We start from the raw sequence: 26,826 nt of genomic DNA, 5'->3' as shown, positions 1-26,826 counted from the left end.
CCGAAAACAATTTCATTCCCTGAATGTACAAATGGTGTGTGACTCCAACAGGATCATTACACATTGTTGTGCCCGATTCCCTGGATCAACCCATGATTCTATGGTCTTGAGGAACTCTACAATACCACGCTACATGGAGCGACACGCAGGGAACAGATCCTGGCTACTCGGTGAGTCTCATTACATGCATGATGATGTGGGGTATGTGAATTGGCAATGACCTGGCAGGAAGGGGGGGGGTGTGCGTACGTATCAATGGCATTCCACATCATACGTTTCTCGTCCACATACAGGTGATGCTGGATATCCACTGAAGAGATGGCTCCTCACACCAGTCCGGAACCCACGGGACCAGCATGAGGAGGACTACAACCATGCCCACTCACGTACCCGTGTAGTCATAGAACAGGCATTCGGCCTACTGAAGGGCCGTTTCCGCTGCCTCAGCAGGTCTGGCGGGGCACTCCTGTACCGCCATGAGAAGGTTGCAAAGATGGTGATGGCATGTGTCATGCTCCACAACATGTGCGTACGTAGAAATGTGCCCATGCCCCCTGACGCAGAACTGCAAGCACCTGAAGATGGTCATGATGAGGGTGGGGATGTGGCAGCACCTCATGGAGTCTGCGAGGCACCGGAGGCCCGTGACATTCGTCAGCATCTCATTGATGTATGCTTCTAGCACTCACGCCTGGTGGCTGATACATGGACACGGGACTCGTGGCACTGCGTGTGTCTGGGACATGCACAATATGGACTGTACGCCTATGATGGCCTAGTACACAAAGATCAATGTCCACACATCTCATTGGTTGATCGTGCACTTTTTATGGCATATGTGATGTCATGTTGAACACCCTATCGACCCGCCACCCAAGTGAGCCCAACACACCCCCTCCACCCTCCTACCTCCCCCCCGAACACCAGTGTCCAAAGATGCTCATTGTCAGTGGGCTGTCGCTATTGCATGCCCCCTCTGCGGGTATCAGGGGCACCCCTGCCTGTGGAGCGCAGGTTCCTTCCAGATCTACGTTGGGGGCTGCCCTGGACGGAACTTGCAACGGATGATGTGTCTGCCTGCTCACGTCCATGCATGTCCCTAAGGGTTTGCGAGAGCTCAGTGAGCACACGGCGCACTGCGGCAAGTTCGGCACATACGTCCTTGGCCGTCGCATGCAGTTCCCCCCTGAGGCTCTCGGTGCTTCTCTCCATTTGGACTCTCAGGCTCTCGGTGCTACTCTCCATTTGGACTCTCAGGCTCTCGGTGCTACTCTCGATTTGTGCCCTAAGTGTCTCAGTTGATGTTTCTATGTCTGCCTTAGTGCCCCCACATTCATCAGCATGGTCCTTGAGGAGCGTGGCCAGTTGCTGCTGTTGTTCGATCAACTGGTCGAGGGACTGTTGCCTCTGCTGGGCCATGGCCATTTGCGGGGGTGTCACAGAGGGGCTGTTGTCCTCATGTTGCCTTGCCACAGGGCTTGTGGGGGATGGCCAGTCGTCGTCTTGTGGGTGCCCCTGCGTGGTATCCTCATGTTGTACGGGATGGGACAGACAGGGGGATTGGGACAGGTCATGGATGGATCTGACTTCGGCATCCCCGTTTTCTGTGTCCGAGCATGCTGCCATCAATGGGGTGTCACCTATGGTGCTGCTGCCACCAGAGGCAGTGCCTTCTGTGGCATCCATTGGGGGGACCTGTGGTGGTGGCGTTGTGGGCATGCTGGCTGCTGGGGTGCCTGTTGATGTTCCCTCCTCTGTGCTGCCACCTGATTTGTGCTGCTGCCGTGTCTTGATGCGTGCAGCTGAGGTGGAGGGTCTCTGGCCGTTGGTCTTGGCCCTCTTTGCAGGTGTGCTGGTAGGGGTGTCCTGTAGCTCGTCGTTTGGATCGGACCCTGTGGTGGAGTAAAGGAGGGCGAGGGTTATTGATGGGTCTGTGGGAATTGGAATGGCATTGTATCACATGCATTGGGGTGGTACCTGAGGGTGATTTGGGTCGGGGCCTTGGAGGTGCTTTGATTTGTGTGTGGAGTGAGGGTGCAGTTGTTTGGCAGCCTGCAGTTAGGGTGTGCCTGCTGCACGTGTAGTGCGTGTATTAGGGGTTTTTAATTATTTATGTATTTATTGTGGGTTTTAACGTGCGCTATCAGGCCGATGTGTGTGGACGTTCTCCTGGACATGTGTTTCTGTTGCATTATGTGGACGCATGGTACTTCACATGGATGGACTGTGTGGATTTGGCATTGTTTTATCTGGCCCACCTACCTGAATCTTCGGATGTCTGCACTCCTTTCTCCATCCCTCCGACTCCCTCTATGCTCTCCATTCCGATGGTGGAGGCACAGATTTCTTCCCAGGGGGTCAACTTGATGGGTGATTCAGGACCTCCCCCGGTGGCTGTGGCAATGTTGCGGTTGGCAGAGAGTATGCTGCGGACGCGTATCCGCAGGTCGTCCCATCGCTTGCGGCATTGCTGTGGGGTGCGGGGTGCGGTCCCCACCGCACTTACCCGCTGTGCCACCAGAGCCCATATGGCCTTCTTGTTTGCAAGTGCCGTCCTGGTCATTTGCGTGCAGAAGACGACGGCAGCATTCTCCTGGAGGGTCTCTGTTAGCACGGTGAGTTCCTCACGGGAGAAGTGGACCTGCCGCTTGCGGTCGCACGCTTTCTTCGCTACTTTTCCCATTTTTCTTGGTTTCGCTAGGGTGGTTGACGGGTTGGGGTGTGTTTCAGGGTAGTGATTTTAGTGGTTGTGTGGTTTTAGTGTATTTATAGGTGTACGCCGGGATGTTTCCCGTTCCGGGCCCATGTTTTAACTTCCGTTTCCGTACATTTCCGGGCACCGTACTTTCCGGTAGGCGCACACTGCGGTGACCGCTAAGAGGGGTGGCGGTATTGCACCTAGGGCGCCGTACGGCGGCGGTGTGGGCCGTTTTGGGGTCATTTCCGCCATCGCGGACTTTGCACTTCCGCCATGCCGTGGTGCTCGTGCCCGATGGGTCGGAATGGGCCGCACTTTGCTCCTTCGTGCAATGGCGGAAACGCTATTTACGCTGTGGCGCTCCGGTCAGTCGCTTTCCGCCAGGGTCGTAATGAGGGCCAATGTCTATGCTCTAATGCCCTCTGGACCCCAGCCTCGCTTGCCCACACACATTCCTACCCATTCACTGACCCATGCAACTATCTTTTAATCATATGTGCACCCAGAATATCCACACTGCATTCTCATTTACACACGCACTCACACCCATACCCATACACCATTCAGGCTGCATTCTCATTAATACGCACACTTTGACAGATGCTTGCATGCAGATCCCACACATACTTTTTTCTTACCCATCTCCAGACTAGCTCCGCATTTGACGCTTCTCTCCAGGATTCTAGCTCCCATGCTCCACGCGGACTGGAAGCAGGGAGCGCTTCCTGGCTCCCGACATGAACATTGGACCCAGAACGCCTCCAGCATGCCAACGCCGCTGGTGCTAAGCTACAGAGCGGGCATACAAAGATTCTGGGTGGGCCATGCCCACTCAGGCCTTAGTCAGTCTATAGCCTCAAATACTCACATTCTAATGCCACTCTCCAGACTTAAATAGGGGTATTTGGTTGTTTGACCTTTGTTAGGGAGCACAGTGGGTGGTGGTTGCTCCATCCTGGTTGACACCCGGCACCTACAAAAATGGCAGTTGGCTATACAAGAGAATTACAGTGACAGCTGGGTGAGAGGCTCTCGTTCTGCGGTGTGTGCAGCACACCAGAGACCAGTATCTGCTCACAACAGATCCAGAATCATGGAGATGAAGTCTGTCGATTATGCAGCCACTTGCCATTATGCGGCCATCTTGGATCAACTCCATCTGCAGCCGAAGGCCACAAGAGACTCCTCTGGGAACAATCAGGAAGCAATCACCTAATTCCAGCAAGTTGATGTTTCTTCCATGTACTACAAGGGAGCCAGTTCTGGGATGAAGCATCAGAAAGCGAAATGTAAGTACCTGTATCTATCTAAATGTAGCAACCATCTAAAGTATTTGTTTTCATCCAATGACAATCTCTTAAACTAAATTTGCATCTTCTGTCTGGTTATGAATTGTAATGTGGATTAAAGGAACTCACTTCAACCCTCGCAGCACCCTTGGCTTTCTCAAACGTAGCTATACGTATTGCTCTTCTCCCCCATATTGTGCTAATATTATCCAACAGACTTACCAAAATTCTCCATCATCGCATCGCTTGATCAGCTGGTCGCGCACATCAGGGTCAACACTATTCCATTCCGCAGAGCTGAAAAAACAGGAAGACTTAACACATCTCAGAAACAATTTTTTAAAAATCCATCCCAATAAAGGGATTTGTAGACTAACCATGAAGTGCTCCAACCAGAGACAGAATAAAAGGAAAAGACTTAGGAATGACATTGGAAAACTAATAAATATTCCATTATCCGAACTGATGTGGCCTGTTTTATGAACTCACTTGTCGCTCCATTTGCCAGTCCATTCCACCTCGCCCCAGGGGTTCCGGATCCGGATCAGCTTCTCTGGACTTCCTCTGTAGCTCACCTGGCGAGCAGACAGGCGGAAAGGATTAAAGGGGAACGAGTGCATGTCCAAAGTAAGCATGCACAAAATGGCCCACACATGTCCCAGCTGCGATGAGGGGATGCACATGCAAAGTCCCCCAAGGGTTGCGAGAGCAGATCCAGGGGTAACAGAGTAGATGCGATGGGGACCCCTGCCAACCCCCAAACGAGATCAATGTCTTAGACCCATCATCTGAGCAGTGGACTATTTTACTTGGACACTGAACGCCAATTTGCCTGTAGTGCCCAAATTGTAGACCTTAAATGCAGCATTAACCATGACCCGCTTACCATGAAGAAAGACAGTGCACGGTCTTACGATTCCATATGTAATGCAGATGCCCACCACTACAAAAAAAAAGAAAAAAAAAGAAACAATGCCCGCTCAAAGCATCGGACAGCCGGGCAGCCGGCAAGTGCCAGCTCTTGAGTAGGCACACTAATGGCGTATTTTGCTTTCTGCATTTAAAATGAGTGCCTGAACTGTGGTTGGAGAATCGGACCTGAACTTCCCCCTACTGCAGAGGAATCACAAAGACGTGAATAAGAGGATATCTATTTCATACATCTGCAATTCTCCTCTGAGGCTGAACCTTGTGTATGACCACCAGACCTGCCTTATGAGGCTTCACCTAGCATAAGGTTGCGGTAGGCGAGTTTTTATTACTTGTTCCCAGTATAGAGGTTGGAGTGTGTACCTCTATCTCTCTTGCCAAATGCGACATCTACAATGATAAGTGAACTTATGTGAAATTAACACTAGGTCGCAGAAGGTGAAGGTCGGCGTCAATCCACTCCATTACTTGTGTTCACCTAGCATAAGGTTGCGGTAGGCGAGCATAGGAGGCTTCATGTGGCATGCAGTAGTACATCTTTGGCAGGCCAGGCTGTATTCCATCGAACACCTTGCAGAGCAGGCCAGAGTCTGAATACGATGGCAGTATTTGGGCACGTAATGACTAAAGCTAGTATTGAAGCAATGACATAACCTGTATCTAGGGAGATGGGGCTCTATGTGGATATTCTAGCTGCATTTGGATATTGTAGCAGGAGTATTAGAGACTGTATTTAGCATACAGTTATTAGACACCGAGGCGTTAACGGGCTGTGCGTCACTAGCATCTTATGGCCGCCCCCTGCTATATCAAGTCGTCACTCTAGCTAATATATAGTTAATCCATTATATATGTCTGGTTATGGTGACTTTTTGTAAGTAATCTTACACCCACTGTACTCCCCCCACCCCCCCCCCATCAGTCATGTGACCCATCAGGTCAATGGTCAAATGCCATCATTTCCCAAGACAGAAAAGTGGTCAAAGAAAAGAAATGAATGAGAGGTCACTTCCACTACTCCAAGAATTTTGGGTACATGATGTCCCTAGCTTGAGGTACTCTTGGTGGGGCCTCCATGGTGGAAACCTTAGTGTGAAAAAAAAGCAAGAAACTTTATATGTCAAGTTATATCTGCACACGAAGTTCTCCCAATCGTCACTAGTCAGCTACCCTGAATCGCTCACTCGAATTGGCTTCTGTGGACAGTTTTCATCTACTGAAAGGGAGGATAGCACAGGGGCAATGCGCTGGTCCTGGAAGCAAGACCACAAAGAGCTACAGAGGTTTGAATCCCTTCTCTGTGCTTAGAAACCGAACTGAGGTACGGTATTTGGTGCGTTATAAAAAACAATTAAATACATAAAACATACTTTCCCTCTCCTCTTTGCCTGCTTCCCCTCTTCCCCTGCTCCTCTGCTACATGCCCACCCCAATAGTGGCATTCTCCACAATGTGCACAGCAAGTATTGGTTCTTACCGTACTGCGAGACCAAAAGATACATTGTATCCTCTAGTGCAAGGCCCTGACAATGGTCAAGTCTTCCTGGCCTCGTTTGCTAGGCCTTTCCCTCATGTGCTCTCACTCGAGGCCTCCCCTGGGATGCAAAGATTGATTTTCATCCGAGAGGCCGCAAGTCCCTCTGGGTACGGGCACCAAATTTCCCAATCCCCTTTCATAGCGGTCAAAGTGGGATCTACGGGTTTGTGGCAGCCACACTGCCTTCTGTACCCCGGCGATGTCCCTACCAGTCTCATTGCAAGTTTGTTTGCCGGTATCCTGGTGGTAAATCCACCAGAATACCGGCAAATGGAAATATAGTTACCGGCACTCAGTCCGGCGATATTACCCCCAGATTAGGGGTGACGGTGGTAATCACCATTCCATGGAGTCCCACTGAACTCTATAGAGGGGATTGGCCAGTATTACTAGTACCGGTAATTCTGCCGATTTATGCCGGTAGGGTGGCGGAATTACCTCCAGCTTTTAGACGAGGAAATGCGAAATGGTGGCCCAAGCACAGATTCAAACCCTCGCAGGTCCCATGCTCGCCTAGAAACCGTGCAGAGACTCCTCTCTGCGTAGGTCAGACACTGTTAGGCAGAATTGCAGGCAGCACCCTCTGGGAACACCACACACAATTAGGACTACAGGTGGAAGCAAAAACCAACCTTTGGTACAAGTCTGTACCACACAGTTTTGGTAGCGAGCTGAGCAGCCAGGCTGATCTCAAGAGGGGATGTGAGCAGTAGAAGAAGTTACACAGAAGTATCACAATCACAGTGGTTCAAGTAGACACTTACATTCAATGTTTCTTGGTAAAAATACTACAAATCAACTCAATATTAAACACCAATATATATACTACAGTATCAAACTCCAAGTTATAAAGACAGTTTGAGCTACCCTGACAAAGGAGCCAAATGGCACTTCAGTACTTTAAAATAGGAATAAAAAGCATAGGTTTGTACAAAGGGTTTAGAAAGGTTCAATGTACCAGGAGGGTCAGCTCAATTCAATAGGCCAGGCCAAAATCAATAGTCTAGTGATCTTGGATAGGACGGCACAGTTCTGGCAGGGTCGGACTGGGACTAGAAATCGGCCCGGACACCCAAATAAAAGTGGCCCACACCTCGCCCCAAAAGGTGGCCCACCCCTCGCCTCAAAAAAGTGGCCCACCTCCCGCTCCAAAAAAGTGGCCCTCAAACCATCATCCGTGAATGGCGTCAATTCACAACTTTACAGAAAATGCTACTTATAGAGGGTTCATGTGTCTGTTACATTACAACACAACTCATAAAATAACATAGCTTTGCATACAGTTCTGTGACAGGGCCACAGCTCCCTGAGCCTCCATCCAGGGCCATAACAAAAGAAGACCCAGGGCTACAGCCTCCCCAGATACCCCACCCACCAGCAACGCGCCCGCTCATGGGAACTCCCCGAGCTCACCCAATCAGGCCCCATCAACAAACCTTGCACGCAAAGTGCCCCCGCCGCCAGTTCCTCAAAGCCATCCTCTGAGACCCAATAGCTCAATTGGAGTTGCAAACCGCTACTGGTACAATAAAAATGTCTTAACCAGGTCATCCCAGCGCCACTTGACCCATAGGCATTCTGTGTGACCTGCTCTGAAGTCCTGTCAAAAACAAACACTGGCAAAGCCAACAGCACTGACCTGTGCACAAGTGGCATTTCTCAGGCACTGCTATTATATGCCCAAGTACTCGCTCGCACCATTTTGCACCTGCTGCCATCAATGGGCAGGTAATACCACTACAACCGCGCCTGGCAAGTGCCTTGGCCATGCCTACACAAAAGCCCAAACTGTTGGCATTGCCAATGTCTTACACTTGCATACAGAATGCGGCCCAGGACTACTCCCATCCTTCAAAAGGCCTTTGAACATTTCACTCAAATCCAAGACTTGTTACTTTACTGGCTGAAACCCTTATGAATGCGATTGGCAACCGCATAAAACAACTTTACAAATTCAAAGAAGCAACACCCCGTGGGCCACAGGAAAGTGAGAACCCTCCTGCCCCCTAGGACACAGAATCCGACCACATCTCCTTCAGAATATCACAAGGACAGAAGCTTTGCCTTTAAAATGACTATATTTGTCAATGGGGTCTGAGTAAGTATTTTTGTCCGATCCAACCACTTTATTCTCATGTTATCTTTTCACTGCTAGCACGTCCCAAGGCACCAATGGTAGCAACCACTGGCACCCAATGACCAACTTGGTGTCCCGTCATTTCCCCCCCATCACCTCCACTGTACAACGATCCATGCCACCTGCCTTTTGCCACAACTGCTGCACCCACCCTACCTCTGCACGTTCTCCACACAAGCGCGTCACCCCACACAACGCTCGTATAAATCTACAATAAACAAATACAGCGAGGGATTTTCAGCACACACAGCTGCACTTACTCCAGTGATACCAGGGTGACTGCAAGCTGCATTCCCTCTATTGATAGTGAGTGGCTCACAACTGCACTCACTACAGTGGCACCCGAGTGACACACAGCTGCACTCACTCCAATGATACCAGAGTGACTCACAGCTGCATTCAGTCCATTAATACCCAAGTAACAAACAGCTGTACTCACTTCAGTGATACCTGAATTGCTCAGATCTGCACTCACTACAGTGGTACCCGAGTAACACACAGGTACACTCACTACAATGATACCAAAGTGACTAATAGCTGCATCCACACCATGATACAGGGGCGATTCACAGGCGCATTTACTCAGAGCGCTCAGGTTTTCCGTAGTCATGCGTGAGAAGGCAGTCCAGACCTGTTTTTACCTGGAATTCTGGGGATTGAAGTTTTCCATCTTTGAAATCAGAAATAAAAAACGAAAAGTTCCAGAACTCAATGGGGAAAAAATGGGACTGGATGGATAACTGCAAACTCACTGGCTGACTGAAGTCACAGCTGATCAAACCACTAAAACAGAAGTAACCCACAAATACTCACACTAGTGCCCCCTCCCTCACTTTCCACAGTAGTGCCAGAGTGCCTCATAGCTGCGCTCACTCGTCCCAGTAATTCTGAGGGGACTCGAAGCTTCCCACACTCTGCAGTGATTTACAGGAGCTAGGAATATACCAGCGGACCCCCGCCTTGAAGGCAGGCATCAGCTGAAGGCTGACTACTACCCCAGTGCTGCTCCAAGTTGGTTTGGTCAAAGTATGCAAAGAAGCTGCCTGTAAATTCAGCTCAAGCCACACTAGCACTCACCCTAGCGTCAGTCCCTTACAAAAATAAAAAGCACCTCTAAAAAATAATAAACAAACACACACAATTTTCCTGCTCCGGTCTCCTCGACTCTTTGGAAGGCGGAGGGCATTGTTATTTGAGGCCCTTACCTTCTCCTGGCCGGTAGCCTACATTTCCAGGAAAGAAGCAGGCCCAGGAACAGCAGCTGAGGCCCCCAGCCCAGCCCAGGCAGGCATCAGCTGAAGGCTGACTGAGACTCTCTGCACATGGGAAGGAGCGAGGCCAGACCCTGGGCTCCTGGGTCCAGGATCCCTGGGCTGAAGGCTCGACCAGCGCTCCATCAAGCGAGATGTAGCGGGCCCAGCTGGGAAGCCTTGGATCCTGGTCCACTACGCAGCTCACTGCTGCAACTTGTGGCGGGCACTGGAGGCGGTCGCGGAGAGCAGAGTCTGTGTAATATAAAACACTGGGAGGGAGCAGGCCAGGCTGAGGCAGCCCCCGCCCAGCCCTGCTGCTCCCTCCCAGTGTTTTATAACACTGACTGCTGCTGGCGCCAGGGTGTCGCGAGCCGCGGCAGTTGGCCGCCGGCCCGCCGCATTTATCAAAGAAAGGTAACACTTCAGTGTTACCTTTCTCTGCATCTGCGGTGGGCCGGCTGCGGCGGGCGCGGGGCTGCAATTGCAAAGGATCTGTAAGTTACTTACTTACAGATCCTTTGCAACTTGCATCTGTGCGGCAAGGCAGAGACCCTGGGGGTTGGTTCCTGAAGTGTGAAGCCCACGCCTGGGCCGAAACCGACCCGCGTGGGCTTCAGGAACCGGCCCCCAGGTCTCTCGCCATGAGTTTACATCGGCCACGGGCCGATTGGCCGACGCCCCAATCCGACCCTGAGTTCTGGTACCAATGAAGCAGTCTTTGTAAAAGTTTTTAGAAGTAGTTCAGATGATAAAGAAAGGAATGCTGGTCACAAGCTGATTAGGCCTGAGAGTTGGGAAAGTTTCATGAACTTTCACCACAAGAGTTAGGGTCTCTCAACCGGATGGCACAGTACCTTAAAGTGGAGCAAAAAAGATGCAGCTGAAGACGTTGGTTCCTGGCAGGTCCTGCCGTTCTTGCTTTTCCTGAGCCTCAGTCGCGGGGACAAGAGGGAGGACATTGGGGGACTCCTGCACTGCATCGTCGCCGGAGCAAACAAAATGGCATCACTTCAGCTCAAGTAGCTGTGGATTCCAAACACAAACTGGTGTCCTTCTCCCTGGTTGACCTTAAACCAGCTCAGAGAATGTTATCCAGGCGTTTGCTGAGTTGATTGGTCTCACCAACTCAAAGGGAGAAGCAGTCTGAAGGCGCTTCTCTGTCGATTGGAGATCTTGCAATTCGGGGTTGCAGCAGGGCTTCACCGGGCAAACCAACGGTCCAGTGGTTGCAGCAGCCGTCCTCTTCCAGCTAGTCTTTGGTTCTTTCTTTCGAGTGGTCAACTCTGCCGTCCAGTCCTGGAGACTCGCCTTTTAAACAGTTTTCTCCCATTCATTCCAGCCCAGCTGTCACTCACCCAGCAGGGTGGCTGTCCTTGCCGGACAGTTAGACAGCCAATCATGCCAGAGTGCATTTGGGTCACCTAGGAGATCAAGCACAGGGAGTTTCAGGCACCTCCCTCACTTCCTGCCCACCCCAGACACGCAGACCCCATGGGCGGACTTCAGTCCTGAAGCCCGCCAAAGGCTCATGAACAAATGGAACAAACCTGGTTTGGCGCGCAGTTAAACACCATAAGGACCTTTCCACAAAGAAATGGTGAAAAAAGATGACCGGAGTCTGTTTTTACATGAGTCGTCTTGCGCACCATATTGAAAAACATGGCGGCCCCGATTTTTAGCTTCCGGTGTTCGCGGTCGGGAAAAATCATGGTAGTTCATTATAAAATCACTGCCACCAGCCATTTCAATAGGAAAGGGTAGCTTTTGACAGTTACAAGAGTGTTTAGACATAGGGGATACTAAGTAAGCCCTCCAGCACTCCATAGGAAGATAGTTTGTGCTGGGTCTATGAATTTAAAAAGACTAGTAAAGTCAATTTAACTTTACATTCACTGGGAGACAGTAGTCAGTCCCAGAGAAGGTATTTAAACCTTGGGAAGTCTGAAAGACATCCCTGTGCCACTGCACTGAAGGTGCTGTGTGACACACAAGAAAAAGATGATGCCCATGGAGTTGTCTAAAACTCCATCTCCATATTCAAAAGGAACAAACATAGAAAACACATTGAAAATGAAAAGTTTAAAGTCCCAAAATATAGCAAAAGAGCTGGAGGGCTCTAAGGTAGAGGGAGTTATCACTTGGGTGAAAATTCTCCCTAACAGACACGACGAGGCAGAAGCCTCGGAATCCAGCGCACTAGCAACAGATGGAGCTCGAGGCCTGCTACCCAGTTAACAGAAAGCCAAGTACAACCCAAAGAAACCCAAAAGTAACATCAGTCTCCGAGCAGCTCAGCTTCCATCTGAATGACCTCTACTGAACACAGTGTGCACCTTCTGGTACCAGAGCAGTAGCTTCAATGCACCAGAAAACTAACTGGACTGTACACCAACTTTGGCATAGCAGCATCGCTAGCTGTTACACACAAGTCGTTCTTGCTTGAATATATTCACCGGATGACCAAGAACTGGAATGCAGGTCCCCCCCCCCTGACCTTGTAAGCTACAGTAGCATTGAATGTCAGAGATGGGAAATTGCTTAATATACCTAAAACATGAGGTTCAGAAAGTCACCCGAGTAATCCTTAAGCAATAACCTCCCTAACATCAAGCCCTATAGCTTTAGCATTGGGCATTTGTCCTCCCATCTGGGACCTCACAGAATCAAGACCAGTATCCCACTCAGCCAATCAGAAGCATCCCCATCTCTTTCATTATTTCCTTTGAGATGCTATTTATTTTAATGTATGTCCAGTGCTGGCCTGCCCAAGGATCTCAGAGTGGCTTACAAAGTTTAAAGGGGGTAGATGAAAAAGAAGTTGCTGAATGTTTAGGACAGGATAGGAAGATTAGGATAGATATGGGATGGTAGGTGAGGTGGGGTGGCTGGATTTGGTGTGGGGATACAGGTATGTTCTGACAGCGATGTGGTGTGGTAGGGCATTGCAGGTCTATTCCCACTGGTTGAATGCTTTTTTTGTGTGCATGTAAGTTTGCAGAGTGGAATACATAGTACATTTTGGTTGGCTTGTCTGGCGTTTGTGTGGGTGATGGGTTTCAGTTTGTTGCAACAGTAGGATGGGGTTGTGCGGTGGATGGCTTTGTATATGAAGAGTCCTTAGAAATTCATGTTCTTGCATATGTGGAGCCACTGGAGCTGGACCACTCTGTATCCCAGATGGGTTTATACAAGTGTTAAGGTACCCCGAGATGGCAGTCAACCTGTCCAACTTGGTATCCTAAGGACCTGGCTCACCTTTGACTGCACCAATGACCCTAATGAGTAGGGTCAAGGCTTAAGAATTCTCGTAGAGGCATTCCGCGCCATAATTAACTTACCTGTAAACTATAAGAACATCCAACTTTTTACAAAACAAATGGCAATAGGATTACTCCAAATTCGTATGTACCCTTCAGAGTTGAACTGGACTTCTCGACCACTGCTACCATTAGATGTTCCAAGCAAAACCAATTTGCCTGGGATTAGAAAGGATCACCTGCACCTTAAGCAGAGAGCTGGTATAGAGCACCTGCACCTTAAGTAGAGGGCCGGTACAGAACTCCAGGCACTGAGATGCTCTTTTTAGGACTTCCGAACCCAGAATGTAAGCAATCAAAAAGCAAGCAACTCCGCAGAACATCGAGCCTCCACCTCTTGGTCTATGCCTGCTTTATGCTGTTTACAGTGGCATTGCCTGCGTAGAGGGAAAAATAAAGGCACCTGCTCCCGTGCAGTCCGATGGCTGTCTAATGCTCTCCCACCCCATTCTGTCTGACATACATTTTCCAGGGGTGGAGATAACAATGGGTGGATTTCTGATTTGGAAATCCAACTCCATGCTGCCAGAGGTATGTCCTGACTCACCTCTGAATTGGGTGACACAGGCGAGTCGGGACATACCTACGGCAGCATTATGAGTTTGGCGGCAACATTAAAAACTCTTAACGTCCCCCTTTATCTTTATACAGGGCAACTTGCACAATTTGAATGATACAAGGCCTAGTAAGATTGTTGTTTTGTCACCCTACCTTGTCTTGTTGCACCTAGAAACACTTGTGTACAGGCGCATTATAAATAAATCATATCATATATAAAGGTCGGTGATCTCATACCCCTTTCCAATTTGAGGCAATTGGTATGCATGTGTCCTTACAATGCACAGCAGTCACCTAAGTATCATCTATAATTAGGACTCATTCACTGTATTGAGCACTGCAAGATGTGCATGGTGCGGGACAAAACATAACCTAACGCTTTCCCTTGCCCCTTTAAACAGGGTAAGCAAAGTGCAGCCAGTCTGCCCGCTTCCACATGGCTCCTACCTCTTCGGCAGCAGTGACCGAGTAGGCATGTCCCTTGACCAGCTTCTGGAATGTGACCGCCTCAGTCTCAGCTGCGCTGGTGATCTGCAAGTAGAAAGAACCAAACACATCGATTAGCATATATACTCCCATCTTGGAACCCGCGTTCCCAAGGAATGCAAGAGCATTTAACGGGGACCAAGAGATCTCACCACCCAATAATGGCCCAATGAGGGGGCCCTTACTGCCAATAGAGCCGTCTAGCCAATGAGGGTAGAATACTCATTGGCTAGATGTTTCTCCCTTGGGAGGTTTCTCCCAAGGGAGAAACCTGGGAATGTGGGGGCAAAGGAGTTATACCACTAATTGGCATTACAAGTTCGGTAAAAAAGTGCCCATAATTCTGGTACCATCAAATGTTTCGATAACGGAGTTGCTGGTACTTTTACCGCACTGCAGAATTACCTCCAGCAAGATGCTGCCAGTAAATCCTCCACTTTAAGGACACAAATCAGTGGATTTACAACTGCAGAATTACCGCTTACAGTAAATCTGAAAATCCATCAAGTGAGTTCTGTGGGCTTCAAAAATTGGGGTTTACGCTGCTTTACCACCACTCTTAATCCGGTGATATTTCTGCCAAAACCGATTGGCAGAACGGTAACCGATTTTGGCCATATTTTCAGAATGACAGCAAAATGACCACCAGACTCCTCGGGAGGCCCCTCATTTCCCACTTCCAGTGCCCTGTCTGCAATGGAACTGCCAGCAGGCCAATGCTCGCCTTTGGTGGAGGGCCCTGGCCTTTGGAACTCTGCAAAGCCTGAGATGGGGAAGGGGAGAACGCTGGTTCCATGCCCAGCACATATTCACGGTTGCCCCATGAAGACAATGTGCCTAGGTATCCCATGCCCTCCCCCGCGGTCTGTAAGAGAGGCTTCAAAAAAATGCAAATTCTCTGAGGAACTGTTCCCATTATTCTACTCTAGTAGAGTCTACAACAAGGCCACGCAGCAGTTGCATGCATTTCTGGCCTTCCATGAAGTCATATGAATACCCATCAGCGTGGAACAAAAGGATAAAAGAAATGAATACATCATCAGGGTTGAACCCAAGGTGGGTTGGAATCAACCACTGACCTCTGGACTACCTTCTGTGATGTCCAATGTCACAGCAGCCAGAGTACAGCCGGAGTACTGTAAAGAAAAGGCGACACTGCTACTCACGTCAATGGAGCAGCCCAGGAGGGAGCCGGTTTTCAGAGCTTTCTGGATGATCTTGAAAAGGTTTGGGGGGGCTTTCTGCAGCTCATACCACTCTGCGATTCCACCAGTGAAATCCTCAAAGCCTTCGGTCGTTGCCCCTCCAGACAGCGCTTCATAGGATCCATTCAACCTGTGGAGAAAGGCTTGGTCAGCAAATGCTCAAGGTTTCAGTTCTTACTCTTTCACAAAAGTCACTGGGCCAGGACAATACACATCAACCACTAGGAAATTCGCAGGGGCACAACCTGCTGCAGGAAGTACTGGCAAAAATGAAGAAGATTTAACTGGTTGGGTTTTCTAAAAGGAGCCATTGTCAGCATTCCTAATTGAATTCAATGCATGGCCTAACGGAGAGCACAACCAGGCTGGGTCATGGGATGGGGGCGGTGGAAGAGAGTGGGTGGGGGCATGAGGTGATCAATCGGGACGGAAGACAACCAGTGAAAAAATCCTACTCCGCCATCATTGCCACTATGTTGAGGGGTAAGTAATGGTATTCTGTGTGACCAACATCAGTGTGGAGTTACGGGTGTTAACAATGCCTTAGTAGAACACTCCTATGTGCATGTTCTTCAATGTCATGAACTTCATCAAGGTCAAAATGTGCCACGGGTGGTGAATTGATATTAAACGTCGTACTGGGGCAGAAACACTTGCATAGATCTTGGAAGAGACTACTGCAATAGCCTCTTCCTTGATCTACCCTCATGATCTCTACGTTCCCTCTAGCTAAACCAGAATAGGGCTGCAAGAAGCCCAGGGACCGCATCTCTGCAGTTCGGCTACGACTGTGTGTCAAGTGCATTGCTAAACAGCGAGCAGGTGGCCGACCTCTTTCCTCAGCTGGCTCCCTCCTATGGAACAGCCTCACCCTTCCTCTTCGTCTTGAGCCAGATCGCATCAAATTCTGGAAGCTCCTCAAGACTTTCCTTTTTGCCTCCTGCTTCCCCCTTCTTCCCCCCTCTTCCTCCTTTGCTAAACCCCACAGTCATTAAGATTGGTGACCAGGGCCCTTATGTGTCCATCTGGGTCCTTGCCTTCCACCCCCAATCACCTTCAGCTCCCGCCCACTCCGAGCATTTCCTTGGTCACCCACTGGCCTGTGCTACCACAGTCCTGCACTTATTTATTGGCAGTTGACCACTCTTACCATATGATCTCTGCCAGCCACCTAACAGTTACTTGCTACTTACTCCCTAGCACTTCCCCCTTCCCCTCCTCTCTCTCTGCACTTGCATTCTGAATGATCACGAGGCTTAGTAGGACTGCCTCTCTCTTTCATTGTTATATTTGCCTTTAATTCCCATGTTCCTTCCCGTTGCCCTGTGGGAGCTTTGAAACACAATTTGCTTGATGTATAAATGCCTTACAAATGCACAATAAGTGGGGCATAGACCCTGCAAAATAAAATACGATTATAATGCGTCAACTAACGGTTCAAACACATTCATAGACCTGCCAAGAGATCATCCCATTTTTCATGGTAATTTTCCACTGGCCATAATGTTACTGCAGAACAGGTTTTCCACTGACCGTAGGGCTATTTGACCCTTCAGTAATTAGCAACACTCCGTCATGAGCAGTATTGACATACCTGCCACCATCTATGAACCCACACATATTTCTGCAGTGCAGTTTGAGGATTGTATTTCTCCATTGACCTGTCTTGGTGTACATCTGCATTTGAATATTCACCATCATTCGCACAAACCTCAATGCAAATTGTAACTTTATTTTCCCTTTTACAATTTCTGCCGTTTCGAAGGAAATTGAGACTATGTACACAAAACAATTTAACCTTGCTTCCAAAAGTTGTGTCATTCTACTTTATTTTAAAACACAGCATATTATTGATGGTGTTTGGTAAACATGCCCAATGCTCCAAGCACAAGTATGTCAACCTATGGGACATGGATGGTGCCAAAGGAGGGTGGAATCTGTGTGTGGTTGGTGGTCAAATATTTGCACACTATCAGTATTGGGTTGATAAAGTTTTGTATGAAATAGCACTGCCCTATAAAACCATGACAATATTCAGCAAATAGCCAAACAAGCAACGGTTCTACTTATTTGCATACCCATGATGCATTGCTGTGTGGTTTTGTTCTGGAGGTGAACTTCCAATGATGGCCATTAGGTGGTGCTGTATAATGTGTGTTTTTAGAGTAAATGGCCTATACGAACGCATACAGTGAGACTACACCTGTGGGGTACATTGACCCACTCAGCAGAATTACCATCCATGATCAAGCTACACTTCAGCAGTTAACAGCAAAAAGGCTGTGCTGGATCTTTGGAGCACCATTATCCCGCATCAAAACTGCATTTTGCAGCTACAGAAGGATGGCTGCACCATCTTGCCAAACAACTATTGAGCAAGTGGGAACAGAGAGCACACTGAGAAAGGCCGCCAGTATGTGTTCTTGTGTGCACCAAAAGAAATGGATTGAAAAGCAACGCTGCTCTGCTGCTTGCAAAATGTTCCCATTGAAAAGGGAATATTTTACATTGAAAAGGATGCTGCCCCGATGCCATTTTCATCTATTCAACATCACATTGCTTTTATCAATGAAGCCCTGCCATGCTCTTCCATATCCACATTGTGCTGTAGCAGAAGAGAGCATTATTCCTGAATGGCAGGCTGTGTCAGACCAAATCTGGGAAATCAACAGAAACTTAATTTTAGCTAGACGGAAAAACACTTGACTTTTGGGCTTCAAAATGTAAAAAAAAAATCACTGCTTCAAAAGAGGCCCTGGCTTTCTGGGCCTATGTCTATTTCAGTGGATCTGTATCTTAAACAGATTGCTGTATGAGAGAAACTGACTAGGGCTGCAAAACCATGAGGGAAATTCAAATGGAAGAGAAAACATTTTTAAAGGGACATATCAGCAGACTTCACCACATGTTTAAATGTGCTTTTGCAAAGTAAGAAAAGTACCTGTTTTAATAAAGTGTATGTCGGATAAGGCCCTGTCCTCCATGCCTAGCAATGTAAAGGGTTATTTGCTGGGAAACATATGGGATGTTTTATTTCAATAGGCTTGCTCCTGATTCAGAACAAAATAAAATAAAGAATTAAATGCATTGGTTTGACTGAGGAAGCTCCAGAAAAGGTTTTTCTGCTGGCCAAACTGAGGCCTTCCCCCCAAAAGAAGCCACACTAGATTCTGGGACACCTACCTGTTAACTGCTACCTTTGAAAACTTTGAATGGACCAAGACAAAGAAATGTCACACGCTCGTGAGACATTTGTCTGGGCTTCAGCTTGAGACAATCGATCTGGGACACCCATGTGTGAAGTGGGGGGAAGTGTCAATAAACATTCAATCAAACTGGGAAACCCCCATGGCCACCATGGGCTGAAACTGACAGTTGGTGGTAGCTGAAGAGAAAAAGGTCCCATTTGAAGGACAAAGGCTGACCATCTGTCTCAAAATACTATCTGATGAATACATTTTAAGACTCAATTCTGTAACTGGACAGCGCAGAAATTTAAAAGTTGTACAGTTTAAATGTGATTTTCGTGGCTTCTAAACAAGATATTGCAGCCGTCCATAGCATGTAAGGGACACAAACGCCAGGAGAATGTAAATCATAGGGAAAGTGCATATGGTGGAACGTTAAAAATTAATAGAAATATGCCCAATGATAATATGCACACACACCAAAAGTTGTGGGATTTTGGGTGAAGCGGTTCTCACTAAAATCGCTAACAACTATTAGAAGGGCGAAACAATGGTGTACAGACCTGGGAGTGGGAACACCATGCTCCGAGTGAAATCTGTAATCTGCCTTTGCAATTACAAATGTGTAATTTATGTTAAGAATGATTTTTGGCAAAAAGGACTGTGGGAAGGCTTTGCACCTCAAAAGTACAACCTCATAAATTGAGTCCCCTCCTAGAGGAGGCCACCAACATTGGCTGACCTATCCGGTTCATGGGGGTAGGTCTAGCTCAGTTCTGCCCAACAATAAACCGGTGATGTCACCCACTTTTATATAAAGGGTGGGAGTTCACAGGGACAGGACACACTCTCTCCAGAATTTCCAGCCCTGCGTATCCTGATATTCTACATTCATCTTGCCAGATTCCAGATTCTACTGCCAGGCCAAAGCATAGCTGACCCTATCTCACTAAGGCCTAGATCCAGAAATCCCACTAAAACCCCCAATAACAAAGGGGAAAAGCCGTGGTACACCTATTGGGGATCATCATGTGATCAGACCCGCTTTTTTCCCCCACTAACTGCATGCCCATTGTACCCCTGCCATCCAGGTGTACTTGCTATCCAGTGACCACACAGGCCCAGCTATTCTGCTAGGAGAGTCCACCACTACCTGGTGACCCGAGCCTTGGAGTCCAGAACCTGGTTGACTGTTCCTAATCCCAAATTCAAGAGCGGATTGTGAGTATTCCCCATCCCATAACACATCGACCCTTCGTCTTTATTCTACTCTCAAAGTAATTCTATTCATACCCTGGTAACTTGTCCAAAACTGTTAGAATTTTCTGTGCACCCAGTCTTCGATTCCTAGTGCTAGCGCCATTCTTTCATTCACCCCATCTTGTAACTCCTTAGTAATATTTTGAATAATTTAAGTAATTTCTACATAAAGAGAAATGCAGTGTGGAGCGGGTTAATCCGGCCGCTAAAAACCCGTTTCATGGGCAGCGCTATCTTCTTGATGATCTATTATAAGTAACCTTTGTCTTTTTCTTTCCAAACTGATTCTCTTTTTCACAGCTTTTTTTTCCAAAACCAAACCTCCTTTTATCTTGCAAATCTCATACAATTCTTCAGCTATAGCCATCCTTTCACTTCTATATTGTCCCTGTGATGTGCATCTATTCCCCAGCCAAAAAACTGCATTCCGATTTTGAGTATTTCACCAGTTTTTCTTAAAGTTTTTGACATTTAAATCTGCAATTGAGAAACATGCAACTTTCCATCGTGTTCTTACTTTCAACTTGCTTTTGAACTGTATGCCTTTTGCCGATACCTTGCCTTGTGGTTGCTAGTGTTTATACATTCCTGCTATTGTGAGAAATCATATTTGCCTCATTGATTTAACTGTACATTAATTATTTGTGAAATTCCGAGCGTCATTTCATGCCATTGCAAATGGCTTTTTAAATCCGTTTTGCGGATTTTGATTCTGTTGCCATCTCATATCCTTGACTCCCTGCCGCTTCGTTCAGTCCACTCCAAATTCGATTCATTGGGGTTTGGGAGAGCATTGCAGGGGGAAATCTTAACTTCGGTGCTATTTACCTGTATTTCAAAACTGCTCCTATTCATTTGTGCTTTGGATATGTTCTTGTAGAAGGTTAACCAAGTGTATTTCAGTGGTTTTCATTGTAAGTATCACCCCATTGGTGATTGCTGCCCAATATTAAAATTGGTGTGATTTCTTTGAATTTTAAAAATAAATAAATATTGCATTCCTACCAACCGGCCTGGTATATGGTCCATTGTGACCCGGGTTATTTGTAAAAGGGGGTGTGAGACGGGTTGTGTGCCATCTCAATTGAAATTCATAGAAAATAAAGAGAATGCATTCCAATTTCACGCTATATCCAAGGCTAGAGGCAAGGGTCCTGGTCCGGTGTGTGTCGCCCAATTGAAATGCTTAACACACCCCTCTTTCCCCAAATGCCAAGGCCGATCCTGGCTAAACAATTTCCGTGTGCCGTCGGGATCTCTATCGGAGGTCGATCCTATCCGATCGCTATCCAATCAGGTGAACTGCAGGACGGGGTGGGTGAGGAGAGGCAAACTCTTACTGGCCCCAGACACAAAGTTAGAGGTGGCAAGGCCCCGACTGCCTGTGGGCAGGATCCATAAACCTAAAAGGTATTTTCTTCCTGCACTGTGCCTCGCTGGCAGTCTACCAGCTCTTGGATGGTCCCAGAAATACAGGGGAAGTGTTGGGCTACTGAATCTCCCAAAAATAAACTTGTTATGTTTGAAGGACCCAGATACCTCGTCTCAACTCCAGGGACAATAAAAACCACAGCCTGAAACAATGCTGGTAGTAACAGGCTAGATTTTACTTCTGCCATGAGGGAAGGAAACATAGAAGAAGATTTCGACAGAAGATAAAACTTCTTAGTATGAATTGGGCTCTCCAAATCTTAATGCCATTTAGGATCAGGCAACCAAAGAGGGCTAGCACAAAAGGCAGTTTTTACTGTCCAATTTGCAAATCGAACATGTAAAGTTGAGGATTTACATCTCCCATTGCCTCTTTCCAGTAAAGATCTCCTATTAATGGTTGTTAAATCTCTTTTTTCCCCAATGCGTTCTCTCCGATTTGGAAGCTTACTTGCATAATGCGATTTCTCTGTGCATTATGAACTTATAGCCCTTGGCGGGTAGTGCGTCATGCCGTAGATGGGATGCAGAGTAACCCTTTACACCAAATAATCAAACCAACTCAGGAAAATGGTTTTATTATCCATTATCTAAAACAGGGAGTTACAGCGGACATCAACGGACGTCGCAGAGCATTCCCTCGAAGCATTTCATAAAAAGTTACACTTGTATAGTAAAAAGTCATCATACATGACGTCATACTACGTAGCAAATAAGCGAAAACCTACGGAGGATTGTGATAGGCTCAAGGGAAACATCCAAGTATACTTTATATAAGGGAGTCGGATGGTGACTGGGTCTCCATAATCAGGTGGACGACTCATGCCCACTCCTAGTGCAAGTCATCTTCAACAGTTATTAGATACACGGTACATCATTGGCTCTCAAACTAAGGCCCTTTGTTATATGGCCCTCTAAAATTGGTTGGCACACTCGCGCCCTTCTGGAACATTTGGCTCACTAGCAGCACGTAAGCTTCTACCCCAGGAGTCAGGAGGTGTCTCCCCACCCAGTTAGCCCACCATCTCTCATCCCTAGTCCTTCTGCCATGAAGATTGTCTTTGAACTTGGCCTTGCAAAGTATACTTGCTTCTGAGAATATATGGGAGTGTGAGCATGTGCCATCATAGTTCATGAACTGCATGCCAACTTCGATTTCCATCTTCAGTTCACGTGACAGGAGACCGCAATTCGGCCCATTTTGCACTTGGCACTCAATTTCTTTGCACCTTAACAAGCGATGATTGAGCGTCTCACATTTGCTGTTCTCCAAGGATAGATAACCATTTCTTCTGAATCCTTCCATGATCTCAGCAACTTGTTTGCGCCGACACAGCTTCAGCCTTCTTCATGGGCTTGAACTTACTGAAATTGTGACTCTGATGTCCAGCTTCTATATAATGACAGCACGGCCTGCAGTCTATTCACTACGTATAGCTAACTTCGATGATCACTCAGTCTACTTTCTTTGCTGCATCTGTACAGATATTGACCGGCTTGCATTTTCTGCAGTGCTCTTCACAAGTGCAATCTGTCTCGCATATGAAAGTTGCTCGTTTCTTGTGATGTCACCAACTTCTCTTTCTCTCATTTTCATATTCCTCCAGGGATCTCCTCCAAGAGATTGTCATCTCTTCGGTATTACATCTGATAGGGTTTTCTTAATGGATACCTTTTCTCGAAGATTCGACGCAGAATAGTCACATTCGCTGTGTCAAGCATGGCACGATTTCTGGCTTTCAGCATATAGGTGGGAGGGGGGCCGGAGTTCTTGCAGGGGCAGTTGGCTGCTCCTCTACAATTACATGGCAAATTCAGTATCGTACTGCGACACAACATCTCTTCATGTTCTTTCCAAGCAGCATCAAAATGTGATGCTGCCGATAGGATGAGTTTTAGAGCAAACCTTGTCTCACTCACTAATTTCTTCCGAGATTGGAAATTAAATCAATTCCAACACAGTTGTGGGAAAATTCCTTGGTTGTTGTAGGACCGATTTCCAGAAGCTACATGAAACCATATCTAATTCTGCTCCATACCTCATCATACATCCCTCTGCATTTGGATGAGCCAACAGCCTTAAATGATCCGATTTTTCTTATGAACCGTCTTATACCAGGTCCAGCTAATTCCACCTCTTTGCAGTTTGTGCTTAATATGATGGCCAATTCCGAGAATACCATTCCCAAGTACCATTGTGCTCTCTGTGCAAATGCACCACGATTGAAAATTTAGCATCAGCGTTTCCTATTGCACATCCATTTGCAAGATGGTCTCATTATCTTAGGACCTCCAACTTCTCAGATAAAACTTGCTCTCTGGGGATTAGAATGGACTCTTCTGGGTAGATAGGATACCTTAGTACAAGTCTTTGTAGGATTTTTGTGCATAATACCCATCAAATGTTTTTATGAAGAGGTTTTGTTCTTTTTCATATAATTATACCCTGCAATTTTGTATTTACACGACTAGCTCCATGTTAGAACATTTTGAATAATACTTCTTTAAGGGCCACTTCAGACATTCAGGAGTGTACTTCCTGCATTCTTTTCTGAAAATCTTGCTGTCTAGTTTAATAATTTCGGCTTGGCAGGAATAATTTTGGTCTTGTTTCATGTCACTGTCAGTTCTACTTCCAAGTCATAGTTTCGCCAATTTGGAGCCTGCAACCTTGGTGTCCCCATATATTGTGGTCTACAACTACAATCATAGATATCCAGCATTGTCAATGCTGAGGAATCATGAGTGCTGTAGTCCAAAATATCCTTAGAGCCACATGTTGCAGACCCCTGAGCCACCTCTTGTAATTTGGGATTATTCAAAACAAGAACCATCATACAGGTATCACAGCCAGGTCACATTATGTTGCTGGGAATGTTTCGTTCGACATGCAGCATGTTGGAATTCATAGAATGCCATACACAGATTGACAATAATGGGCAACCCTTGCCCCCATGGCTGTTCCTCCCAGTTGCCACTAAATATTTCCATTAATGCTGAAGATATGGTTTTGGAGAGTAAAAATGATTAATTCCATAGTCATTTAGTGATGTTGAAAATATGATTCCGATATTCACTTTTGCCTTGATTTTTGTATGTTAGTGTATTAAAAATGCATTCCCTCTCTCCACCTTGATGCTAGTATGTCACATATTCCCATCCCCACTCACATGTGTTTTTGCAGATACATGGTTTTAATTTTAAACTGAAAGCATCCGATATGCCATATTTTGGTTTGTGTTAACCTTCTTCTGTGATATTGGTCACAATGCTGACAGGAAGCCTTAGGCTTGGCAGTGCTACTAAAAACAGTGCGCTGTTCATTTCACGATCAACAATCCGTTCTCGTCAGCTCCGGAGACACTGATCTTCTCTGGAATCAGGATTGAATTTGGGCTGCGTGAAGGGAGCAAAATATCTCACATCCGTAGGCATTTTCAGAGATATATCCCGGATGATGGAATTTCTAATGCACAGTTGGAAGCTTAATATTGCTTAAACTACAGTTGCTTGCACACACATACATACTTGCCTAAAAAAATCGGGTTTAATTGGAAATGGACAGGTATAAATTATGCAGTATGTGGGTACTGCGTTGGGCCGGTTGAGTCCCTAAAGCATCCGATTTGTCAATGTCCAGCTTTAAGCTCGCTTAGAAATACTTTTCTGGGCAAACATTAACTATTCGGGAGAACAACCTTCCGAGTCCTTCTGCGAAATGGTTAATTCTTTTTGCTGAGTAAAAGTTGGAATTATTGTGTTTTTTATAATTTTAGGCTTGCTTGCTTTGTGTGAAAAGTAATCTAAAATGGAATTTGTTATTTTTTGTTAAGACCTATTTACTAAGGTCATATGATGCAATAATAAAATAAAAACTATTTTCAACAGAACAAAAAAATAAGTATCCAGCACACCAATCTTTGCTTTGAAAAAGTATCTGTTAACAAGGGCATGACTCCTTACCTAGAGGTCACGTACCAAACATAGCAGTCCTTAACCACAATGGGTAACAAATACATGGGACCCAGACATATGGGGCACAAATGACAAGTCATACCATACATAGATGACCCTTAAAGTGTAATGTCTTTAGTAGGGGATGCGGGGGGTTCCAATAACTTACTTAGCATAGGCCTTCTCCATTAGGGCACTCCAGAACTCATTGCCCTCCTTGGAATGAACAAAGACCAGCTCTCCATTCTTGGTGGGCAGCCGGTCATCGATAACAACTTCCACCCACTCTCCGAACTGCCAGAACTGAAAGAGTAAGGAACATGGTCGATAACCAGTGCAATAATACAACACAGCAGTTTCGTGCCAATAAAGCAGATTTTTGAGACATTTCTTGGGCCAGTGAAATGCCTTAGAATGCGGTCTGGTTAGAAGTACAGAACAGTACCCACCGTTGAAAGCTCTAAACAGGGGGCTTGTCCTTGTAATGTCTTTTGTAGGTCACCAATCCCTAGTCTAAAAGCAAATTATTTCTTAACCATTGACTAAGGAGGAAACTGGCTTATTTGAGCATTTACTAAACCCCACCCAAGCATGCATAAGGCACAAAAATGTAAGTTTGCTAAATTAAGTGTCAAGTAATGTTTTCTATGCGGTTTACTCCAGACTTGGAGGATAATTTACTGCTTGTGAAAGAGAAGTGATCCTCACTACTTGGGAATGTATTTTTGTTTGCATTCTCCAAGTAGGACCGCTGTCTCCGTCCTCCCTCCGTCTACCCTCCCCTGCCTCGTCGCGCCTTGAAACACCTGTGTACAGGCGCGTTATAAATGCCATATCATGAACGGATTTGGCGTAGGTGATGCCAGATGGAACTACCCCACGATCTGCAGAGTATCACAACTATTTCCAGACGTTATGAAACATAGTTGCAGTCCTTCATTTGGACAATGAAACAGTTCTAGGGAAATGTTACAGAACCATTTCTCTTTGTCTTGGGATACTCCTACACTCCTTTGGTTCGCACATGGTCTACTCCGCCAACACAAAGCAGCGTAGAGCATTTGCTCCACCCCCTTAAACTTCTGATGAGCAGATCCATCTCACAGCATATGCATAGGGCCAACAGCACCATCTCTGGGAGTTGGCATCCACAATAAGTCTTATTCCCAGAATTGCACCACATGCAAAATGCCAGGGGGCCCGTGGCAGGCACCAATGCCATTTTAAAAGCTCCAATTAGTAGCACTGATGACCGGAGTAACCACATTCGGCACAGCTGTTGCCTGCTATGCTCAGATTTTATGCACTTCACTAATTCGGGTGACATGCCGTCGCACTGTGCAATTTGGGTGGTACGAACAGTACGTCGCAACAGAGGTAGTAGTGTTTGGGCTCCTTTGCCATACTGCGGTGTGCCAGTACAGCCTGAAACTACAGCCTGGTGAGGCCTACCCTAAAAACAGGTAAAGGAATCATTTATGTGGGAAGAAATAGCTCTGTCTTCACGTTAAAAGAGTGAGCAAGAGTGTGCCTTAAATGTACATTGAACTGTATGGACAGCCAGGTCTTTGAATGGACTGTAA

The 26,826-nt window shown here is 46.8% G+C and overlaps 1 protein-coding gene across 1 annotated transcript in view; it reads right to left on the bottom strand.

Moving 5' to 3' along the window:
• LOC138468183 (calpain-2 catalytic subunit-like) overlaps positions 1-26,826 on the bottom strand; it is a 341,453-nt gene that overhangs the window by 113,576 nt on the left and 201,051 nt on the right. The window contains exons 4-8 of the mRNA XM_069608634.1: positions 25,413-25,546; positions 15,372-15,540; positions 14,167-14,250; positions 4,477-4,562; positions 4,210-4,284 (exon numbers count right to left, since the gene is read on the bottom strand). Coding sequence (XP_069464735.1) covers positions 4,210-4,284; positions 4,477-4,562; positions 14,167-14,250; positions 15,372-15,540; positions 25,413-25,546 — 548 coding nt within the window. The remainder of the gene's footprint in view (positions 1-4,209; positions 4,285-4,476; positions 4,563-14,166; positions 14,251-15,371; positions 15,541-25,412; positions 25,547-26,826) is intronic.

Source organism: Ambystoma mexicanum, chromosome 4q, assembly GCF_040938575.1.
Source record: "Ambystoma mexicanum isolate Mex_15411 chromosome 4q, UKY_AmexF1_1, whole genome shotgun sequence".
NCBI classification, from domain to species: Eukaryota; Metazoa; Chordata; class Amphibia; order Caudata; family Ambystomatidae; genus Ambystoma; species Ambystoma mexicanum.
This window is presented reverse-complemented; position numbering and strand designations above follow the sequence as displayed.